At 38.7% G+C, this 23,448-nt stretch overlaps 2 protein-coding genes across 8 annotated transcripts in view; both read left to right on the top strand.

Annotated features, from left to right (window-relative positions):
- LOC106964167 (unconventional myosin-VIIa-like) overlaps positions 1 to 5,145 on the top strand; it is a 38,377-nt gene extending 33,232 nt beyond the window's left edge. For both annotated transcript variants that reach the window (XM_015059499.1, XM_015059498.1), the window contains exons 47-49: positions 723 to 806; positions 1,934 to 2,053; positions 2,147 to 5,145. In XM_015059499.1, coding sequence (XP_014914985.1) covers positions 723 to 806; positions 1,934 to 2,053; positions 2,147 to 2,239 — 297 coding nt within the window. In that variant the 3' untranslated portion in view covers positions 2,240 to 5,145. The remainder of the gene's footprint in view (positions 1 to 722; positions 807 to 1,933; positions 2,054 to 2,146) is intronic.
- Positions 4,918 to 22,548, top strand: LOC106964168 (serine/threonine-protein kinase tousled-like 1-B). Of its 6 annotated transcripts, none has more exons than XM_015059502.1 (22): positions 4,918 to 5,348; positions 7,122 to 7,243; positions 9,152 to 9,220; positions 9,380 to 9,418; positions 9,576 to 9,651; positions 10,510 to 10,553; positions 10,654 to 10,737; positions 10,828 to 10,908; positions 11,015 to 11,107; positions 12,232 to 12,342; positions 13,215 to 13,351; positions 13,509 to 13,700; positions 13,958 to 14,024; positions 14,600 to 14,697; positions 15,336 to 15,417; positions 15,525 to 15,616; positions 17,032 to 17,121; positions 17,904 to 18,073; positions 18,149 to 18,284; positions 18,799 to 18,910; positions 18,998 to 19,105; positions 21,227 to 22,548. In XM_015059502.1, exons 1-22 carry the CDS (start codon positions 5,222 to 5,224, stop codon positions 21,374 to 21,376), a joined length of 2,280 nt encoding a protein of 759 aa, XP_014914988.1. In that variant the 5' UTR covers positions 4,918 to 5,221; the 3' UTR covers positions 21,377 to 22,548. The 6 variants fall into 6 exon arrangements, with proteins under 6 accessions (XP_014914988.1, XP_014914986.1, XP_014914987.1 ...); XM_015059500.1 differs by having other exon boundaries at positions 10,636 to 10,737; XM_015059501.1 differs by having other exon boundaries at positions 4,919 to 5,348; positions 10,648 to 10,737.
- The last annotated feature ends 900 nt before the right edge of the window (positions 22,549 to 23,448 follow it).

The following is a 23,448-nucleotide window of genomic DNA, read 5'->3' as shown; positions in this document are numbered from 1 at the left end:
GGCGCAATGCCTCTTCATCTCTGTGCCTCGGCGCTCAGCCTCACACAGATATGATTTATCAGGTTTTTCAACAAACCCATAAAATAAAATAAAAATAAAAAACATAACATCTATAAAATAGAGAAACCAGAACAATGTCCCTTGAGTGAGACTCTCCCAAAAAGTGCCTAACACAAGCTCAAATGAACTCGGCTGACCGTCAGCTAGATCCTCAGCTAGCTCACACACACGTGCACAGGCCCGCTAGCACTAGCTCCAACCAGCCCCCAGAACAAGTCCCGCCCTCATACACAACAATTACAAGACGAACTTTGCAACTCATTAGTCGACAGTTGACCCAAGGACCTCCTCAACTCTTCCAAGAAACATATATATATTCATAAAAACACATTTTTACTGACCTGTGGAACAGGAAAGACGAGACACACACGTTGAGCTTCCTTCTCATTTAACCGGAAGATTTATTCTTCTTGTGTGCTCAATCTTTTCTGTGCCACTAACGCGGCAGCGCCCCTAGCGGTTGTGTGCGGAATTGCATCGGACAATCTAAATTGACACTACAGAACTTAGTACAATGAGAAATACAAAATACAAAAATAAAAATTATGTTGGGGTGCCTATTTTCTTAATTATTGTTTTAATTTACTAAGAGCTCATTTTTCACCCCTCTACACCAAGAAAACATCATTTTTTAATTTTTATTTATCTTTTTTTTTCTGCAGCAAAATTGTGAGCCAGACTACCCGAACACACTCTGGTTTACGGTCAGCAAGAAAGGTGTCAGCCTAATTGACCCCAAAACAAAGGTACGCAGAGCAACTGTTGATTATTGTCAGTATTTATGCAGATTAGTGCAGATTGGATTTTATATGATGGAAACAACACAAAGAAATTCAAAGATAATGTGATGTTTTATAAGAATTTTTACTCTGTGGCATATATTTACTCAGACGTCGTTCAATAAAATTCATGATGTACCTAATTAGCCACTCTTAACTGGGAAGAGAATATCTCACCTGGAAAGTAAAAAAAACAAAAAACAAAAAGTAAAACTTCCCATTTACTGATTATCTACATCCAATCTGACTGAGCTCGAGCTAATTATGCAAAAATGTGGCAAAAATTTCTGCATCTGGTTGTAGAAAAGCTTTCACAGAAATATAACAAAAAAAACTTGGAGCTGCAGCTGCAGCACAAGGTGGTTTAACAAAGTGTTAACTTAAAAAAATATTTTGAAATCATACCTTATTTTCCTTTAGTTTCATAACACTGTGCAACCATACGTTGGTCTATCACATAACTCCTTAAAAAAAAAAAACCTAAATCTGTGGAGAGAATGTGACAAGATGATGAAAAATATAAGGGGTTGAAATATTTTTAAAGGGGCAGGGTTATATAAAATTGACTTTTTTGAGGTTTACATCACGTCATAATGTTATTCCCTCACATCAAAAACATACCTGGAGTGTTGCCTTGATTTTTTTGTGAAATCCTTTTATCTCCCTCACTCAGCTCCTTCAGACTAGCCAGCAGAAATTAGCAAACACCTGGTGGAGCTGTACATCTGCTAAATTCATTATATGAGCTACTTATAAGCGAAACACTGGTAAAGACGTTGTTGAAGGGTTAATAGAGAAGCGATGATGTGATGACTTCCTGAAGGCGGAGTTTCTGAAAGAGCAGGAGTTTCTTAAAGAGACCAGTTTCTATTAAACTACAGGGTCAAATTTCTTTTGCATAACTTTTATAACAACTGAAGGTAACATGGTTACTTGATTGTGCTATAAAATAGCACTACAAGCCTAGAAAATACATAGTACTTCCCTTTTAAAGCTCCTGTATATAATCCTTTTTTAATAAGCAACTTCTGTCGCTATTGTTTGTATTTATTCTTTTTTATCTACATGAACGTACGATTCTCCCATCGTTTCAGGAGCTGCAAGTGATGCACCCGTTCAACCGCATCACAGACTACAGCAGCACAGGCAACATTTTCCAGATGACCATCCGCACCCTGGTGCCGGGCATCAACTTTGTGTGTTCAACCTCACAGGTGAGAGGGCCGAGGTTAAATGCAGATTTAAATAAGGTCAAGTATCAGCGACCATTCATCTTTATTCACGCTGGCCATTTCTTCCTGCCTCAGGCCGGGACGATAGAGGACCTCGTCAAGTCGTATATCAGGATGTACGAGGAGCAGAAGATGATCAATCGACCGAAGAACAACATGTTTCCCTGAGGCTTCGCGCTGAGCTGCTCGGATTTCCACGCACCGTTATTCAGTATCTTTAAGTTTATGCATTTGTAAACAATAAATGATAATGCTGTCCATTATAAATCTTGCCCCTATTAAAAGAATAGTGATATTCAAATGTCTCTGTGCAATATTTGTGGGTTTTTTTTTCTTTACTTGAGACACAAACGTTGCCTTTTCGCAAAGTTTGAACTTAGATTAAGATGAAGTAAGTTCTCTACATGTGGCTCTTAACTCAAATCTTTTTTTAATTTTTTTTAATTTTTAAGTAGCTATAAACTAAAAAAAAATAATAGTTTTTTTGTGGGGTAGTTGATTACATGTTCCAGCTCCAGTTAATGACTTTACATGAATTAATTTTTGTAAATATTAAAATGACCCATTCAGCTGTGTTTATGACTCGGAACTGAGACGTTTTAAGGCACAAATTACATGCAAAGTCACAGACGGTAGAGATAATGAAGACTCTTAGGTGCAGTTCATTAACGGTGAACTTCATACTTCTTTTTTCTTTGTCATCAGTTAAGCGAATGTATTCATAACCTCGGTAGATTTCGTTTGAAAAATATTTTCATTCAAACAAGAGCTAAATTTATCCTGAGTCTATCTACCTACCTGCAGAGATATACAATACCAGATATTTGTGTTTTGAGAAATAGGTTTTTATTGATCTGATGAAAGCGGAAAATAATAAACAGAAATAAAAGCTTGAAAACACCAGTCTTTGTGTAGTTAATCTGCATAATGTTTTATCTGGTGAAGTACTAATTTACTGAATACTAATCAAAAGTTAGTAAACACACTTCCAGTTTAGTTATGTTTATTTGATAGAAACGAACATAGTTCCAATACCACTGATTTAGTAAAAAATATGTAAATAAAGCTGTTAGCTTGACATGGGCTCTGAATGAATTTATTTTAAATTATTGGGGGTTTCTTTAGCAAATGTGAGATTATGCCTCTGCCATAGCAAAATGTTTCATCATAAGGCTTCTTCACACATCTTTTCCTTTGCCAATAAATGTTGTGTGCGCTTGTAAGCTTTATATAGCATATGATATTAATTTAGCAGGCTTTTTTCAGGTTGCTTAGGACATTCTGAGTTAAAGTGAGAGTAAGTATAAGCTTTTACTGCCCACAAATCCTGGTCACGGTAATGAACTCCCTGTAATTTCTTGTATTTTACAAAGCATGAATAATCTTTAAACTAACCGTTGCAAAAGTGTTTAACAGACATCCACGTTAAAAAATGTAATAGCTTCTTTTCTCTGTATTCAATTTTTATGATGGTAATATTCTGAATTTTATCCGGTAAAATTAATTATCTGATGAAAAACAGAGCTGACTTAAAATATAATGATGCTACAGCTGGATGTAGAATTACCATTTTTAAGTGTTTGAGGAAAGATTCTAAGATTTTTTTTTCTTTTTTTTTTATTCTTTTTTTTCTTAGCTTGCAGCTGTGCTTCTTGGCTGAAGAAAGTTTTCAAAATCTCAGCTAACACAACAACTTTCCAGTCCTGCATTTTGATTCTCAAAATCTCCTGACAGCTTGTTAAAATATTGATTACCAGTTACTGCTTTCCTTAGAAAACTACGCAGGTTTCACATTGAGGTACAGACCGGCATACACATGGTGTGTGTTTGGCACTATGCTATAAATGAGTGGCATATAGACTGCTTATACAATCATCTTCATAGCCTTTTTAACCTTTTGCAGTTACTATGGAAACCTTGCCACAAAAAAAATAAAAATAAAAAATCAGGTTACCATGAGCAGGTGCATATGAAGTGCAATGTGATTGTTTGTACCCTGGTGTGTTGATGCAATCTGACTGCAAGGCTGAGAGACAACAAGCCCCTTTAAAGCGTAATTAACTTCAGCTGGAATGGTAGTCTTAAGTACACTTAATAAAGTTTTAAGTACAAGTTTTTAACCCTCCCATGGAAAAAAATAAAACATTTTTAGAGTGTAAAATATGTCATCGGGTGCAAAAGGGCTAAACAAGTAGGACAAGTTGCACGCTAAAGTAAAGAATAGACTGTATGTGTGTGATGCCCTACAAGATGGCAAAGGCATTTTGATGCACTGCACCAAATTTGGAACAAAACACCTTAGAGCCCAGACCACATCACTATCCTCCCACCTGCACCCCCTCCCTGCAACTTGTACCTCAAGAGTAAAAAAAAAAAAAAGGCAAGAGCATCGAGACCACAGCCCAGTCAAACACATAATATGCATGAATACAAGCACAAACTCTCTCACGTCAACTTAAAACATGCGTCTTGTTCAAAATGCACTTAAAGCAGAGCGCCAGTCTGATTTAATGTACATTGAAATGATTCGCTGTTGTTGACTAAATGTAAATGTGCGGCTTCTCCTTGCTGCTCTGGATGCGGACAACAACTTTCAGCCATTTTTTATTTTATTTTATTTTTTTATTTTTTGTCGGGATGTTTGTTGTTGGAGCCTAACAAGAAAACTGTTCCCAGGTCGACGCAGAGCGGTGGCTTCCGGTGAACCCAGAGCTAGTTTGGAGGAGGGTAAAATGATCCCAGATCAGTGTCTGCTTCGGTGTCAAGCCTGCTCTCGCGCTCGCTCGCAGCGCCGCCAGCCTCGCGATAGCCTCGCCTACCGACACTAGAATCAAAGCTCCGCTCGCGAACTGGATGCTGACAGGCGCGCGCGGTGCGGTCATCATGCAAAGGTTACACTGGATCCGTGTCAAGAAGCCGCTCCCCCGCAGGACCCTCTCGGGCGACAACATGCGAGACGTCTAGCGGCGACGAAGACGGGACTGACGTCTCTCCCCTTACTCCTCTCCCAGGTTTTTTTTTCTTTTCGCCGTTGTGTTCGGCTGCGGCAGGTGCCAAAAAAAAAAAAAAAAAAATGATGAACACGATAAGTTCGAGATTTCCGCAAACAGCAGTGTGTGCTCTGGCTCCTCTCGGCGGTAAAGTGGCTTCATGAGTGTCCAAAGTAACAGTGGAAGTGGTGGTGGAAGTTTGGAGGCGACGCCATCTTGGTCGCAGCTCTCCTCGTCCCCTACGATTTCTCAACAACACATAACGGCGACCGCAAAGAGCAAGGAAGGTACTGAAACGCCTCGCCGAGGGCTTGACCCGCTCCCGTTTTAATGAAAAGGTGTCATTTTTATCGTGAGACGGAGGCCATTTCGGTGGTTGGGAAGCTAACATTTTGCTGAGGGGGGAAAGAAGAAGAAGAAGAAGAAGAGAGAAAAAAATGGATGTCAAGTTCACTGATGCCGTGAATTGGAAGCCAAACGTCAGCTGTCAGTTCAATTTAATCCCAGCTCTAAGTAGCAGCGAGCTAAATCACCCTGTTTCCTCAAAGGCTGCAGCTAGCTTGTTGACTTGTTTGTGTAGCTTCCAGGTTGAAGCCGTATCAGTGTTGCACTTAGTATCATTTGCCTCCTGTCACTTTGTAGATAAACAACGTAAACTGTGCATGTCCCTGCCTTTATTATTATCATTATTAACACAACAGTCCGCTTGCGTTACTTTTCAACTAGTTTTTATTTTTTTTTGTGGATGTATCTGTATTTTTCTCCGCCTTGTTTTTCGTCGTATTTTTTGTGTATAGGGGGGTGGGGGGAGAGAAAGTAATTTACTCCTAGACAGTGTGGATGGATAAACCGTGATAAGTGGCAACAGCTGGTTTTAACGTTGCAGCTTGATCCATTAGTAATAAGGGACACGATCTGCAATGTTAAAATATTCAGAGCTTTTGTAGTGTTGACAAGTTGATTTCTAAGAATTTTTTTTTTTTGTCGAATCTGTTCGAGTTACATACTGTACCTCGACGAAAAAAAACAACAAAACAGTATGAAGCTCGAACTCCTTTGCATTTCAATCAACCCCCAAATCACTTTCTATTCTGTCCGAGGGTAACCTCTGCTACGTGCTTCATAAGGGTTTCATAATCTCCATTATGCCTTTTAAGGCCTGCCCCAGTGCCAGTAGCTGTGTAAAGATGACAGCCTGGAAATGTCCAATAAGGAAACAAACACTTGGAGCAGTAGGGAGCAGAGCAGCTGTGTTACCTCTCCTCTCTGTGTGGAAACTGGTTGTACCAGATCAAAGCCCCCGTCATACAGGCACACATGAGTTTCTTTCTACATGTGACACACCAAACGTAACTGTGTGTCTGGAATATGGCTCACCACTGACGCTTGTGATTTTAATTTTATTTTTTTTAAAAGGTAAATCTGGGCTTTTGCTTAGCTGGAATAGCCTTTATTTAATTTTTTTTGGCAGTGTAAGCGCCCCTGATGCACACATGTAGCATTTTAATTAGACATGCTGTGAAAGGCCTTGTTGTTTTTGCTTTATGTCTTTTTTTGTCTTTACAAGTTTAGGGTAACATAGTTGTAATTCTAAAGCTGTAACTCGACTATTCTAGATGCTTCTAGCGTCTCCGGATGCATAAATGTCAGTGTCTTGTGTGGAGCTGTTGTTTTGACTGCTCCGTGTGATAATACCGTGGGTTAGCTGGTGGAAAATTTTTGTGTGGACAGACTGGAAGGCTGACTTCACCCACTCTCGCCTTTTCGCTTCCTGACTTCCCAGTGCTACCGTGACCTTTCTGCTCAGTTTGGAAATGCTCTGACACTAATCTGCTGCACCTTCTACCACACACAGTCTTCTTCTTCTTTTTTTTTAAAGAACCACCTTTGTATTAGATCCATCCATTTTAGTTTTTACTTTTCTATGTTTACATTCCTACTCTTGACATTTTCAGGTCTATCTTGAGTTAATTTTCTATTGTATTTATTTATTTTTTTGGTGTGTGTGTGTGTGTCACTGAATTAACTTAAATGGCAACACCTGTGTGCTTTTATAACAGGAGCAATGGAGGAGCTGCACAGCTTGGACCCCAGGAGACAGGAGCTGCTGGAGGCCAGGTTTACAGGAGCTGTCAGCGGCAATACGGGAGGCAGCACTGGGAGCGCCAGTGGAGGTGCAAAGGTAATGGCAGCACCTCCCTCTGACCCCCACCCAACCCTCCCACAGCCCCCAAAGAAAAACAAATGTAAAAGAACCTAAACTAAATCCTTGATTTTGAAATACAAAATGCAGACAAATGCAACAATCTTTCTGTAGAGATGCACTGATCAAGCCGACTGACCGGTACCAATTATTTATTTTTTAAAAATGTGTATTTTTTCTGTGATTTGAGCCACTGGGTCTGATTTAGCTCAATTTGCGTTTTTGGTTTTTCTTTCTGAAAACTGCTTATGAGCTGATATGTATTGAGTATGTTTATATTCCTCATACGAATGTAACAAACAGAGAGGCAACAAAAAATCGGTGATCAGTTTTCTACTGATTAATTTTGTAATCGATTAATACAGACTCCAAAAAAGGCAATTTGCTGAACCCCCTGCCCCCCCAAAAATATTACCAAATAATTACCAAAACTATATAAAAAAAATCTACATTTTGTATTTAAGATAAAAACACTTTAGTGTGTAAATATCAAGTGGCCTAATTTAGCTTCACCTGGTTAAAATTGACTAAAGGAATGATACATTACATCTTAGACAATGAAATATTTATTTTCTTATTTTAAAAATAAGCTGAATTGTGTATTTTCATTGTTTAATGTATTTTTAGTTTTGAACAAAAAGGATTAAGTTGTTAACTAAATAATCTGTAAAATGCATCGATATTTTATCCAGTTAACTCAGAATAATTGATAGAATAATCAATTACTGCAATAATCTTTAGTACAGAGATGTAAGAATTAAATTTAAACAATATCGTATTTTCCATGTTAGAAGATGTTAAATATTTTGTTGTAGAGTAAAAAAAATATCTGGAAGGCCGAATGTACTACAGTAAAACTGCCCATTTGTGCAGTTTTTTTTTCCGCTAATATAATATGCTAACGACAGTTTTAAAATGTCGACCCTATAATCATTTTGTCTTTGTTTTAAATTAGTGAAACACTGACGGCTCTCACAGACACGGTGTGACATAATGTCTCCTCTGAATATCAATAATGACCACCCACAGTATGATGGCTAGAGCAGCATTTAATATGCTGTCTTGTTTTTTCTTCTTATATCAGTGCATTATAGTTTTTGACAAGAGATCGCAATCAGCAACTCTAAACTTTGCAACATAAAAAACAATTGGAAATCAGTTTGAGAGTTCTGATTTGTGGATCTCTTGTAACAAACATCAGCTCAATTGAAAACGAAGCCATAATAAAATAATCTCCACTTTTGGTGCATTTAATGAATGGATGGAAAAACGAAAAAAACAAAAAAACAAAAACAAACAAAAAACCTACTTGTAGCTCACCGATCAAAGCTAACAGGAGAAAAAATTAAAGATTTCAATCACATATGAATCGATTAGTGCATTACTAGAGATGACTCTTTAATTTTAGGCACTCAAACCTTATTTAAATACATTTTCTCACGCTAAACGCTCCTTGATGAAATGGCAACAAGTGACGATTAGCTAAAAATCAACTTCAAGACAAAACACTCAGACGCACGACTTTAGTATAATCCAAACTGTATTCAAAATACTAAATTTAAAGCTACTTTAATCCCAGAAATAAAAGTCCAGCCCCAGCTCCCCACACTGGAAAATCAGGTTAAAGTTTCCCGTTTTCCTAAAAAGGACTCTTCAGTTCCTGGAAATGTTCATGCGTTGGGGAAGAAACGCCAAGTGACACACCCACTCACTAAGAATCTGCATTCCTGTCAGGCATGTCAGACCGCAGGCCTGCTGCCAGCGCTGGTTTCTCTATTCTACACATTTCTGCCAAAGTCACTGAGCTTGCACAACACACCTGTACAGACTGTTCTCCCCGTATGCTGACCTGTGTGTTTGTATGTGTGTGTCTGTCTCTCTGCGTAGGGTCTGGCTAACGAATCCTCAAACCACAGCTACGGGAGTCTGGGATCATCCAGCGACAAGGAGTCGGAGGTAAACCCCACACACAGAGACGTCCATGCACCCTTCCTTTCTCACGCAAAGACACAAAAGCTGAGTTTCAAACATGTACGCACACATAAAGTGTTGTTATGCACCAGCCGCTCTTCGCTCTGTCTCTTCCTCCACCTCCACCTTCTTTTGTCTTCCTAGAACTCTGATTTGAAAAGAGGGAGCTCCCCTGCCTACTCAGTATGTACTCTTTCTTCCTGCTGCTCTTTCCTACTGAACACCCTGCACTGCGCTCTGGTTTGTTAGGTAAAACGCAAGGGATTTATGTTTTTTTTTGTCTTCTTTTTTTTTTTGTCTTTTCTTTCTCCTGCTCCTTTCATCAAATATCGATTGTTAGACCCCGGAGAAGAAGCACTCTGAGTCGTCCAGGGGCCGGAAGAGGAAAGCCGATACCTATTCTGAGAGCAGTCAAGGTATGTTGCATTAAATGGTGGGATTCACTCCAACTTAATCACCCAGCAGCTTCCTTTAAAATGTAATCAGAGCTTAAGCGATTAATTGTGATTAATTGATTATTGAAATAATCGTCAACTCATTTAGAAATCAATTAATCGCTAACTGGAATGTACAGATTAAAAAAAAGCTGAAACAAGAAGATATTCACAGAAATAATTAAGTCAAAACTACAAAATATTGACATTTTGCATTTAAGATTAATAATAATTTTTAAAAACAAAACAAAAATAAACGTGTGTAACAAAATTTTAACCCAGAACTCAAGTGGCAGAGTTTTAGCTTTATCTGGCTAAGATTCTTAAAAAAAAAAAAAATCACATTTTGCAGTCTAGTTAGTAATTGATAATGCAAAAAAGAATCTATAAATGATTAATCATGCACTGGAGCAGTGTTTCTCAACCCTGGTCCTCACTGCCCCCCCTGCTCTGCATGTTTTAGATGTGCCTCTATTCCAGAACAGCTGATTCAAATGATTGCATGACCATCAAGCACTGCAGAAGCCAGAGATACAACTCAGGTGTGTGGCAGAAGGGAAATACCTAAAACATGCAGGACAGGGGGGCGGTGAGGACCAGGGTTGAGAAACACTGACTTAGAGGAATGTTATGTTGTTGCATTTTAGGTAATAAAATGTTTAATTTCCCATTTAAAAATGGAAAGGAATTGTTTTTTTGCTTCTTTTAATGAATTTCTAATAGTGTTTAAAGGAGGCTTCAGTATTTACCCCAAATGTTCAGAATGTGCTATTTTATATATATATGATTAATCATCTTAACAATCGATTAATAAATGTAATTCTGCTGTTTGGTTTACAGGGAAGACTTCGACACGGGGGCCCAAGATCAGCGACTTCTTTGATGTGAGTAATTCAGTTTTTAATATTTGTATTTTTTTTTAAAGTCTGGAATCCTGATGATTTGGAGCTGAATGTTAATTTTAAGGTTTCTGCAAAGTTTCAGGGCGGAAACGGCTCCAGTCCGGTCAGAGGGCTCCCATCGGCTCGCCGCTCCCCACAGAGCTCGCAGTCGGCCCCAGGCTTAATTGTACGCGTCTCCCAAAGAGTTAAATCGGACCGCAGATTTCCACCAAGTGTGCGCGCAAGGTTGCAACTTTTCTCTTGTGTGTGTTTGCAGATCCGTCAGAACAGCTCCTCTCCCACCAGTCTGTGTTTCGCCGAGCACAGTCTCAAAGCTTCTTTAAGCAAATGTGTCCAGGTTTGAGAAAAAAGCCCCAAAGCACACTTTTTGTTTTTAGATCATTCACATCCTTTCTCTCACTGCGAAGTATGTACATAGATGTACGTTTCTGTTGTGTTTGCAGACGGAGCTGACGGGCCTGAAGCTCGCTGCCCTGGAGAGCAACAAGAGTCTGGACCTGGAAAAGAAAGAAGGGCGGATAGACGACCTGCTCAGAGTGAGTTCTGTCTCTGCAGTAACATGTGGCGGGGTTCTCGAGATTCTTGAAAATGTTTGAATGTCAATTTGGTGTTTTCAGTTTTCGGAAAGGGCCTGATTTCTGTATAAATGTTTGATATTCAAACTGCAAAGTTTTGTAATAAAATGCAATCTAACGTTTTATTAAAAGCCTAAATTTAGAAAGCAGCATTCACAGTTGAAATCAGATATTTAAAGATGATAAGAAGGCACTCGCTTCTTTTTCTCAGTCTGAAGTTAAATCAGACCAAATGTCTCTTGTTTAGGTCAGTTAGCATGACGAAAGTTATTTCTTTTTGATAAATGCCAGAAAATGTAGCAGGAATATTTTCTTAAAGATTTTTTTGTAACTTTCTCAGACCAGTTCGGTGTACAGAGGGTCAGAGAGAGACTTTTAAACAGTAACATTTTGTTTATTATATTTTGGATTATTTTATCCCTGCTGCTATCAGAAGACATTGATGATACCAGCGGGGAAAGTGTTTGAACTTTTATTTAGTGTTCTTCCACTTCATCATACACAGATAAATATACAGAAACATGTCCTGCTGCTACATAAACCCATCACTTTACCTGGAAAGTTGGAACTTTCCAGGTAAAGTGGAACTTAAAGTTGCCGAGACAACTTTAAGAAGTTGTCTCGGTAAAGTTTCTTCTTTCTTTTAATCCCACTTAATTATTTCAATTAATGAAATAAAAATTCTGAAACCAGACGAGTCAAATGTAGTTTTCAAATGCTGATTTTATTATTCTACAATAATTTACTCATGTTATCTTCGCCTGGCAACAAAATTAGCTTCGTCTGAAACATCCCGTGTGTGACAAAAGACTGGGGGGAAAAAAAAAAAAAAAAAATCTATAAGTTGGCCAAAACAGCACTGTAACATAAACGCTCAGGAATGTAATCTAAAGCAACTTTCACACTGACAATAATTTTTTAAGCCATGGACATGAAAATGGGTGTGATTTTTAAAATGATCTTTTCTTGGTGGATCATGAAAGTCCACCTACCACAGGTATCTGCTATGGTTCAGTCTGAGCTGCGATCTGATACGTGGAATCGGGACGGTTTCATGACGAGCCTCATGTCTTCGTTTGTAACAGGCCAACTGCGACCTTCGGAGACAGATTGATGAACAGCAAAAACTCCTGGAGAAATACAAAGAGAGACTCAACAAGTGCATCACCATGAGCAAGAAGCTGCTCATAGAGAAGGTAGTCTTCACAGGCATGCCCCTGAGCGACGGCCTTCAAATCAAGCAAAATTGCTGTCAGATGGTTGCAGTACATTTGTGCAGCAAATTTTTTTTCTTTGTGCCTCTTGTTGTTTTAAAAAATTTTAATAAATGTTCCCAGAGACCATCACAGGTCAACCGGCCCCCTCCAGGCTGCCACTTACAAAATCAAACAGACTTTGTGCCAAACAACTGCTACAACAATTTTGGCTGCACAAAAATAAAAAGCTTATTTGTATAAATTTTGTTTGTGAAACTTTCCTTTTAATCTTAAAAATTAAATTGGCTCAAATTATGTAGCATAGTTATGTAATAAAATTACAAGAATGAAGTCAAAACGTTTCAAGAATAAAGTTGTGATATTACAGTAATGGAGTCGTAGAATTCCAATTTTATTCTCTTAATGTTATGACTTAATTTTATACTTCGTCAGACACAGTTGATTGACACTGTATTTTGTTTGATTTTGTAAATACGGACTAGCTGGTTGACCTTTGACCTCTGCAAGCAGTTTGACACCAATTTTGTTTAATTTGAAGAAAGTGGGAGGCCGACTTCACTCTCGTACCTCTTTCTGCATAAACGTTATTGGAAAGCGCCATAACTCGCTACTGTATCCAAGTCTAATGTTTCATTTATTCAATGTTTTTGTTCGTACTGAAGGTGTCCATGTCGAAAGGCTCTTCTTATTTGCCGTGTTTTGTACTTTTTGGCATTGCTCTTCAAGGCGACAGATCTTTGAGGGTGTGTGGGGTTCCTCAGTGTGTAACTCTGTTTTCTTTGAGCTGGAAGAGAAACTCTATCTATCATGCCGCTGGGAAACCTTCATCTTGCCTTGTTTTCGCCCAACAGAGCACCCAGGAGAAGCAGTCGAGCCGCGAGAAGAGCATGCGGGACCGCCTCCGGCTCGGCCACTTCACCACGGTCCGACACGGCGCGTCCTACACGGAGCAGTGGACCGACGGATACGCATTCCAGAACCTGATCAAGTGAGGATTACTGTCTAAAACATTGTTTCCGAACGACCTCAGCTTTCGCTTTAGTTGTAATTCTCTTGTTTCGCTTCACAAGAAAATGCTTCTGTCACTTTTTGGGCTTGTTTGGACCCTAATTTATCATCTCTTGTGTGATTTTTCTGTCGCCCAGGCAACAGGAGAGCATCAACCAGCAGAGGGAGGACATTGAGCGACAGAGGAAGCTGCTGGCAAAGCGGAAACCGCCAAACCCGGCGTCCCCCTCGCTGTCGGTGGCGTCCACCTCCGAACCGAAGCAGCGCAAAACTAAAGTGGTCAACGGCAACGACTCTGACCCCTTCCTCAAGCCCTCCCTGCCCCAGCTGTGAGTCAACAGAAATAACCGTCTGCCGTAACGGGAAGATGCCGGACCGTACAGAATGCGGCGGCCGCTTGTTGACTATTTATACTCGCTTAAAATCGCACACACTTGATTATATACCCTTCTGCTGCTGCAGAGCATCAGAGACTGAACTGAATTGAAACGCACCGGGTGTTTTTAATTAAATCTTTAATACGTTTGGTGAGCGTTTGATTCATTTTCAGTCACCCAATTCAGCTTGATTTCTCCCGTTTCGACAGACTGACCCTCGCTGAGTACCACGAGCAGGAAGAAATCTTCAAGCTTCGGCTCGGACACCTAAAAAAGGTCAGTTGTAGAGTAAAGTTGCAGAAAGCATCAGAGATTCAAAATTCAGGAGGGAGAATCTATAAACAGACCGACTAATTTGGTCTGAATGGGGAAAAGAACCAACTTGTCCATACATCCTTAAAAAGGCTAAAGTTCATGCATCTAAAACTAAGGTCTTAAAAAGTCTTGAATTCATTTTTTAAGAAGTAAGTTGGCCTTAAATACAACAATAACAGGTTTTAAATTTTGTCTTAGCTGGACTATTTAATCTAGCATATTCTATATATATGGTTTTTCTCGTGGGGCTTTTGAGGCTACTGGTAACTCACTGCCAGCATACCCTTGCTAACTAGCTAGCTTCGTTTGTGTGTGAAATGAATAAATGCAACTTTATTGCCAATGTGCCGTCCAAAGCAAGACATGCTTTGTTTCCCCTTGTGAGTTGGAATTGATGGAAGAACGATGGAGCTCAATACGTTGTGACGATAAGCAATAAACCGATTAATCACATGACAAATTAAAACGCGCTCAATTCCTGGAGAAAAATCCTTTGCTAAAACTTTTTCTCTGCGTTTCCTGCTACGTCTGGTCAGGAGGAAGCAGAGATCCAGGCGGAGCTGGAGCGGTTGGAGCGGGTGAGGAACCTTCACATCCGGGAACTGAAGAGGATAAACAACGAGGACAGCTCAGCGTAAGTTCACTGAATATAGTCTAACATTTCTCTAAAACGACAACAACAAACCATAAAACTCTAATCCTCACTATGACATTTAAAAAATATTCACTCATTAATACATTATTCATATTCATCACTTGTAAAGATTTTTTAAATCCAACATAAAACTCCAGTGAATCATCCTTCATCTAGTTTTGGAAATGACTCGGTTCAATCATGATATTCTCTCTGAATCGTTTTAGATGCTCCAGTTTTAAGCAGATTTTATTGAGTTGTTCATAGAGCAGAAACTGCTCAAAATGTGTCCACATGATGAATCTGAGACACGTTTTACCAACTAAAGCTGTCGTTTGGCTCTTTTGAGATCTGTTACCTGCAGCGAACAGCCAGTCCAGTGAAATCAGAACCGAACAGGAAATCTAATAAAGGAGTGGAGCTAAAAGCTACTTAGAGGAGATCAAAATCAAGATGGCAAAAATTGTCTCTTTTCTCGAAGCTTGAAGTTGCTTTGTTTTCTGACTTCTTAATGGCTGCTGCTGGTAAAGACACTGATAACCAAGAAGTACTGACATAATTAAATAACACCCCTTTTTGTTGCAGATTTAGCTCCCAGCAAAGCTGTATTTGTTTATCATAATGTCTTCATCACACAGTTTCAAAGATCATCCTACTCTGAATGAGCGGTACCTGCTGCTGCACCTGTTGGGCCGGGGCGGCTTCAGCGAAGTCTACAAGGTACTGCCTGCAAAGCTGGCATCGTGTTCCCCCCCTCCCCCCCCAACTTATTTTCGTGCGAGTTTGCATCTGGAGACAAAATGTCTGTTCTTTTTCATCACATGCAGGCATTCGACCTGTTTGAACAGCGCTACGCAGCTGTCAAAATCCACCAGCTCAACAAGAACTGGAGAGAGGAGAAGAAGGAAAATTACCACAAGTAGGTGTCTGCACACATTGTTCTGTTTACAGCAGACAGTTACGAACTCAGTCAGTCAGCACTCTGCCTTGAACTTTTCCATTTTGTCGCATCACAACCACATATTTTATGGACAAAACACAAAGCAGCACATAAGAAAAATCGATATATGGCTTAGAATTTTACACAAATAAAACACAGTGCAGCCAGTCGTACTCAAAGGCAACCAGATTAAAAAAAAAAATCACCTGTGTGTAATTTAATACCAGTATAATCTGCTCTGTAGAGGCCTCAGGGATTTGTTAGGGTTTGGAGGAAAACTAATACTGCATACCATTCTCTACACACCTTAAAGAAACATGGTGGGGCTGCTTTCCTACAGCAGGGGGGAGAGGTTGGTCAGAACTAAGGTGGGGGATTATCTGTAATGGGGCAGAAATGATTAATCGTGATTAATCAATTATTGAAGTAGTTGTCAACTAATTTACAAACTCAAAAAAAGACAGTTTGCTGAAAGAACACACTGGGAGCTAAATTTGTAGAACAAAAATATACATTTTGCATTTAAAATAATAATAAAAAAAATCTTTGTATTGTCTACCCAGAACTCAAGTGGCAAAGTTTTAGCTTCATTAGTTTAACTTCTGCAAAAACAAAAAATAAATAAAAAATCTCTTACCACATTAAAAAAAATGCTGTCATTGCATTTTAGGCAATAAAATGTTTGTTTTCTTACCTAAAAAATGAATTGATTTGTTTATTTGCATCTTTTAATTCATTTCTAAAATGGTATAAAAAGGCTTAAGGGAAAGATCTGCTGAATGTCCCGATTTTTAAAAAAATGTTTTTATCCAATTAATCGTCAGAAATATTGATTAATTAATAAGTAAAATAACCGTGAGCTGCAGCCCAATAATTTGTGTAGTTGAGCTGTTTTCCTGCTCTGCAGCCCTTCACATAAACACAGAATGAAATGGGGTCACAGAAACTGGATGAGATGTTTAGAATGACGAGGCTTTGGTGGGCTGGAAGGGAAACCAGTTCTTTCTACAGATCCAGTTAGATCAGTGGACTGGACATATATATGCACAACAAGCTTGTTAGATTTGATTTAGATGACAAGCTTGATCATTTTCCTTCCACCTCATAAGTATGCAGTGATTTATGATGAACTATCACAACAAAATCCACTCAAGTTTGTCTTCAGTTCAACAAAACATAAAACGACAAAATTAGCATTAATTTCTTTGAGACGGCACCGTTTGAATTTCCATAAACCTGCATTTTGAGGTTCTATAAATAACCACATGCGGTTAAAACATATGATCGGTTCTAATTTATGAACATATTTCATTCCGATCACGCTGGACGCATGTTAATGTTGTATCTAAACTTCAGGAAGATGAGCGCTTCTCTTGTTGCACACACTTTGACAGGCATGCATGCAGAGAGTACCGGATACACAAGCAGCTGGACCATCCCAGAATAGTCAAGCTGTACGACTATTTCTCCCTGGATACCGACACGTGAGTTCACCTCTGGCCACTCCAACATCCTGAGGTTGCTTTGTGTGTTTGGGTTACAGCGGCGGCCATGTCTGAGAGTATTCAAATACATCAGGAGATGTTAGTGTGAACATGTTTCTGAATTGTTATCATAGAAAATAGATTAAATATAAATATTACCTACAAAGTATTCATTTTTTAGTGCATAATTATTTTGCTTTCTCTTTACTTTCATAGTAAATACGACCACATTTAGCAACCAACTTCTAATTAGAAACAAACCAAAATCTGCTTTTATTTCATTTATTAAACCTTTCTTGATACAGCAGTCGTTTTAAAAGACAGTGATCCAAACACTGTTGTTGCTGAGAACAGGCAGAATATTGTTCTTTATTTTTTCATCTGAGCCAAAAATAATTTTCAAACTGGATGTTTCTTTACTTGTTTAATTTGAATTATTTTATGCTTAGTTTATTGTTGAGCAGTGGGGGAAAACATTGTGTATCTTTAGAATACTTTGGACTTTTGGAATACATGACAAAAAGTTTGGACACCCCTGGCTTTCGTCACGTTTCTTTAGGAGCAGAAAGTCCTGACCTTGACTTCTGTCCTACAAACGGTGAAGGAGTTCATATGTCTGCTCTTATGCAGCGAGCCTGTCTTTCCAGCTCTGAAAAGACAAGTTGGAACAACAAGCACTCTCTGCAAACACTTCTAAACTGCTGTTTGCTTTTCAGCTCTTAAATAAGATTTATTCTCCCGACTAAAGCCATGTTTTGGTCTTTCTTTTGTTTTTGTTTCAGGTTCTGTACTGTCCTCGAGTTCTGTGAAGGGAACGACCTGGACTTCTACCTGAAACAAAACAAGCTGATGTCAGAGAAAGAGGCCCGCTCCATCGTCATGCAGATCGTCAGCGCCCTGCGCTACCTCAACGAGATCAAGCCGCCCATCATCCACTACGACCTCAAACCAGGTGCGTCGCGCGTCTCTTTATTTGCCGAACGGAGTGACCAGGAGCGCTGAGTCTGACTGCGGTTACTCTGCTCAGGGAACATCTTGCTGGTGGATGGTACCGCGTGTGGGGAAATCAAGATCACAGACTTTGGTTTGTCCAAGATAATGGACGACGACAACTATGGCGTGGATGGGATGGACCTGACATCACAGGGGGCAGGGACCTACTGGTGAGACGCACGCTCCAGTTAGGGCTTAAACAATTAATTGTGATTAATTATTGAAATGGTCGTCAACTAATTTAGTAATCGATTAATCGTTGGACGTTTTTTTTTTTTTTTTAGCTGCAGATGCATCCATTGCTACAAATGCACTGTTGCATTTTAGGCAATAATGTTTACGTTCTTATTTTAAAAAGGAATTGAATTATTTATTTATTTGCGTCTTAAAATATACTGCTAGTATTGTATAAAAGAGGCTGAAATAAAAAATCTGCATAACGTGCCAATTTTTTTATTCGATTAATTGCCGGAATAATTGATTAATCAAAAGCTGAAATAATCTTTAATTACATTAGCTGCAGATTTCCTGCATATGAAGAGAGATTGCTTCTGTAAGGTGCTGTGTTTATTTTTCTAAACACGGCCAAAGGCTGTAATGTGAGATGTACATTTAAAAAGCAAACTCTCCATAAAAAATGACTGTAAATGAGGTCTTTAAAGCGTTTGTGTCGTACGTGTTCAGGTACCTCCCACCAGAGTGTTTTGTCGTGGGGAAAGAACCACCTAAAATCTCCAACAAGGTGGATGTGTGGTCGGTGGGGGTGATCTTCTTCCAATGCCTCTATGGACGCAAGGTACATCACTTGGCGTTCCTGCTGTCTCCCATGTGTTTGGTGAAAGGCTCTGCAGCAGGGATAACTCTGTTTGTTCCACTTCTGCAGCCGTTTGGTCACAATCAGTCGCAGCAGGACATCCTCCAGGAAAACACCATCCTCAAAGCCACAGAGGTCCAGTTTCCAGCTAAACCACAGGCCAGCACAGAGGCCAAGGTGACCCACTCCCACTTTTATGGTTCACAGCTGCCGTTACCTTTTCTATCTTTTTTTTTTTTTTTTTTTAAGCATAAACTAGAATGTTATAGCTTTGGTTTGGTTCTCAGGTCCAGATGGGGTTAAATTCAAAAAGTCCTCACACAACTAAACTAGTTGTTTTATACTTCATTGTTTTCTAAATCGTGTAGATGTTTTTGGTAAGGAAAAAAAGAAAGTAAATTTCCTCAATTTATGCAGAACAGGAATTGGTTCCACATTCAAAGGTTCTCAAACTGTCTGTCACTCTTTATTAAAAGTAACTTTTTTGTGGAAGTTTAGTTTTTAAATATGTTACATCTAAAGTCTTTAGCCTTTATCACCAAATGAAACATTTTACTTTTTAGGTCAGCAAAAAATAAAAATGGAATAAAAAGTTTATAGCAGCAAATCTTACATGACTTTTAGAAAAAAACACATCTTACAAATTTATCTAAATATCTACTTTAGAAAATTTGCAATGCTTGTTGCTTTGAAGAAACACAGTTTCATTTCTGTCTGGATTTAAAATAAAGAAACATAAATCTGTGCAAACAGAGCATGGATTCCTTTTAGGAAGAAAATGTAAAATAAAAAAGCGCGTAGACTCATAGACATTATTGGCTCTTTTAATGTCATTCTTTGTGAACATTCATGTCAAATATTGAAACTGCTTAAAAATCTGCATTTGTTGTTATATCTCTATTTAAAACATGAGCTGGTTTTTATTTTATAGCTAAAGTTGTTGGGACCCTTTATCTACATGAATGTATTTTTCCCAGTGATAAAAGGCAGCAAAGCTGAAACGTAAAAACTTTGTGAACATTTCTCATGAGCTCCAACCTCATAATCCCAAAAGGTTTAATTGGATTCTTTTGCACTTCTCTGTCAGCCCAGCCTATGTTAATGAAAAGGCCTCTTCAGTGTTTGTTTGCTTTAAACTTGTATCAATTTGTCACCAAGCACCATGTTGGTACTAACTGGTTTTACAGCTTTCCACTGGGAAATTGTTTACTTGGGTGTGAAGTGAAACCTACTTAACCCTCGTTAGCTTTGATCTTCAGTTACCTACTGAAGAGATCTATTAATAATTGTTAGTTTTTGTGGTTTTAAGTTAAACGAAGAAGACATGATTAATCCCAAAGACTGGACTGTAATTTAAAACAACTGGCACTAAATGGTTATAGTTAAACAGATTATTCACACTCCAGCGCTGTGGTTAATCTCAGTTAATCTCTATGCTGGCTGTGGTTTGATGGCAGAATCGACTAAAATCTTCAGTTCATCTTAAGTATCAATTTTGTCTTGAGTCTAAAATTTTAACTAGATATACAAATAGTGAAAACGGAAATATAATTTAACCAGGGTTTGAACGATTAATTGTGATTAATCAATCATTGAATTAATCGTCAATTAATTTAGCTACAGATTAAACATTAACTGGAGTAAACGGATTCAAAAAAGGCCAATTGCTGAAAGAACAACATATTCAGAGCAGTAATTAAGTCAAAACTCTAGAAGAAATATCAACAATTTACATTTAAGATAAAAAAAAAACTCTAAATATGTCCTACCCTACCTCCTCCAATGGCATTTTTAGTTTCACCGGTTTTATTTCTTTAAAAAACTAAATGTCCTATCAATCACCTTTTACAGTCTAATTATTAATTGGTAATTCAAAAATTAATCAAGGACTCTAAATGATTAATCATACACTAAAGGAATGTTGCATTTTGGGTAATAAAATGTTTAATATCCTATTTAGAAATGAAATTGTTTATTTGCATCTTTTAATTCGTTTCTAATATTAAACGCTCAAGTGGTTAATTTCTGCAGAACGTGCAAAATGTTTTTTTTATCTGATTAATCTTAAGCATAAACGATTAATCGGTTACTAAAATAAACCCTAAATTCGACTGAAAGGTTTGTACATGGTTCATCGCGAAGCAGGTGCAGTTCAGTCAGAATCTGACAAAGAGCGTCCGTAAAAGCCAATATAAACGTATCGCCTGTCCCCGCAGCATGATGCTGACTGCGTGGACATGCATTAATAAACGGATAAGGTGAGTCACTAAGAAACCTTCTTCTTCTTCTGTCATGCAGGCGTTCATCCGGCGCTGCCTGGCCTATCGCAAGGAGGACCGCTTCGACGTTCACCAGCTGTGCTCCGACTCTTACCTTCTTCCTCACATGAGACGCTCGAACTCGTCCGGCTCGCTGCAGCCCACCGCCTCCACCCTCCCCACCTTCTGACTGACGCCGCCCTCAGGTCAATCTTAACACAGGATTGTCAGAGTTGGAGGATAAGAAATGAAATGTGGACCTTTTTTTTGTTTTTCTTCCTCCCCCACTACGTTTCTAGAATGGACTATTTAGCAACAAGCAAAGTGGGAAAGAAAATGGAAAATAGAAGAAGATGGAAGGAAGTGTTTGACCGAACTTTAATAAGAGAGAGAAGGAAAAGAAGACTGAAACGGAGAAGAGAAGCCAGAACAGAGTGAACCAAGTGTTTCTGCTTTAACCCTTAGAAGAATCCAAAATCAGTATACGACCTCTAGTTGCACTCTACATATAGCAAAATGCCCAACCAGATGACTGTAAACGCAAAAGCATCTGTGAACAGCAGTGGGTGTGGGAAAATACTCCCTTCATTTCAAACGAAACAAAAAAGAAAAAAAAAAAGGACAGAATAAATTGTCCCGTCTCATCGAGTTTCCTCTGCACGCATCGGGGATTCGTTTTCAAAGTGATGTAACCCTGACGGGGGAGGAAGGGGTTAAATTTGCACTTCCTGTCCCAATCAGAAGCAGTTCGGATCTGCCGAAAGTGGATCTTGTCTTAAATCTTTTTATTTTCTCGTTGTTGTCCAGGCGAGAGTCCGAAGGTCCGAGAAGCGACGTGTTGCGACACAGTTTGGACTCCATACGGACTCGGAGTCCGTTGTACATTTCTCACTATAGCAGATATATTCTAACAAGGCTTTTCCCCTCTTTGCTTTCTAAGTGTCCTCCCCCATCTGTTTGTTTACTCTCAAAAGCTGTTCTTCAGTTCGCTGCTATAAATGTTGCTTTTAGTTTTATTTTTAACAACGGGAATGAGTTTTCACCTCGCGTCGGCCGCATACTTGAACTTTTAAGAGGAAATTTCCAGAACCTGTGTCGTTTCGAAGGAATGAGTTTTTTTTGTTTGTTTTTGTTTTTTCCTTCTGCAGCCAACATCAAAATGTCTCCTCAGATTTCTGTTTGCTTACTGACTTCTTTAGAAGCAATAGTGTGCTGTGTTGTGAGGAATATTCCCGCCCGTCCCCATGCCGGAGGAGGTGAGAAAAGTTACTGCGTTTTATTAACTTCAGCTGGAAAACAAATGGATATATCCAAAAAAAAAAAAAAATGTCATGGTGTAAATAAAAACAACTCTTACCTGTATGGTGGTGTCTCTTAACGGCCTTGCAGGGGAAATCGACCACAACACATTTGCAGACTCAAAAAATATGAACTTGGAGAAAAAGTTTTTCCAACTCAATTAACTTTCATTTGGAAAAATGACAACAGTTAAGTGGCTGCTTAAGGCTCCAACACCACAAGGGGGCCCCCAAGAGCATCATTTGATTTTATTTTCCAGTGATTGCACGTTTTGCAAATTTGTACCAAATCTTTAAAAACAAAAGATATTAAACTTCCGTAAATTCAGTGTATCTTCAGATGTTACTTTCAAATAGTTAAATTAATATGTTGGCATTTCAAAATGCTAATTAGAGCATTTTTGTTTGTTTTGCTACTCCTGTAAGGTTAAAATCAACAGCTATATTAACACCAGTAAAATTTAAGGCAATCACATATGACACTAATAATAGTGGATATGTTACACGCATAGAAATAAAGTATCTGATGTTGACATATTGGTATGGGGAACCTGAAATGAAAATCTACTTGGGCCTCAAAAAAGCTTGGGCCGGCCCTTGTTATCTCAAAGCATGTTGCATGTCCAACTCTGATTCAGTTAGAAGGGATCCATTTTTTTTCTTTTAAGTAAAGCACAATCATACAGTCAGATTAAAGGGAGTGTTTGTTAAATGGTGTAATGAAAGAATGTGAAACAATAGAGGCATCATGAGCTCGGATTGGACAGCTGTAGAATCGGTCGCATGAAATCCAGACAAGATGGAGGATTCTGCTACGGAACGGATCAAACGGAAAAAAACAAGATTTAATTTTTTTCTTTTTTTGCCTCTTTTCAATGTTTCATCAAATTTAGTGATCTACTTCATTGACTAAGGAGAAATAGAATGATTTCTCCTTAAACTTTAAAGCTGCAGTGTATAAATG

Source organism: Poecilia latipinna, unplaced genomic scaffold, assembly GCF_001443285.1.
Source record: "Poecilia latipinna isolate Pla-1442-1.1 unplaced genomic scaffold, P_latipinna-1.0 Scaffold1631, whole genome shotgun sequence".
Classification (NCBI taxonomy): domain Eukaryota; kingdom Metazoa; phylum Chordata; class Actinopteri; order Cyprinodontiformes; family Poeciliidae; genus Poecilia; species Poecilia latipinna.
This window is presented reverse-complemented; position numbering and strand designations above follow the sequence as displayed.

Bases quoted from the DNA above. Each gene is read 5' to 3' on its own strand.
- LOC106964168 (XM_015059500.1), top strand. From the start codon at position 5,222: ATGAGTGTCCAAAGTAACAGTGGAAGTGGTGGTGGAAGTTTGGAGGCG. The intron at 9,221-9,379 runs GTAAACCCCACA...TTGTCTTCCTAG, and splicing joins CCAGCGACAAGGAGTCGGAG to AACTCTGATTTGAAAAGAGG. The intron at 11,108-12,231 runs GTGAGTTCTGTC...CGTTTGTAACAG, and splicing joins GGATAGACGACCTGCTCAGA to GCCAACTGCGACCTTCGGAG.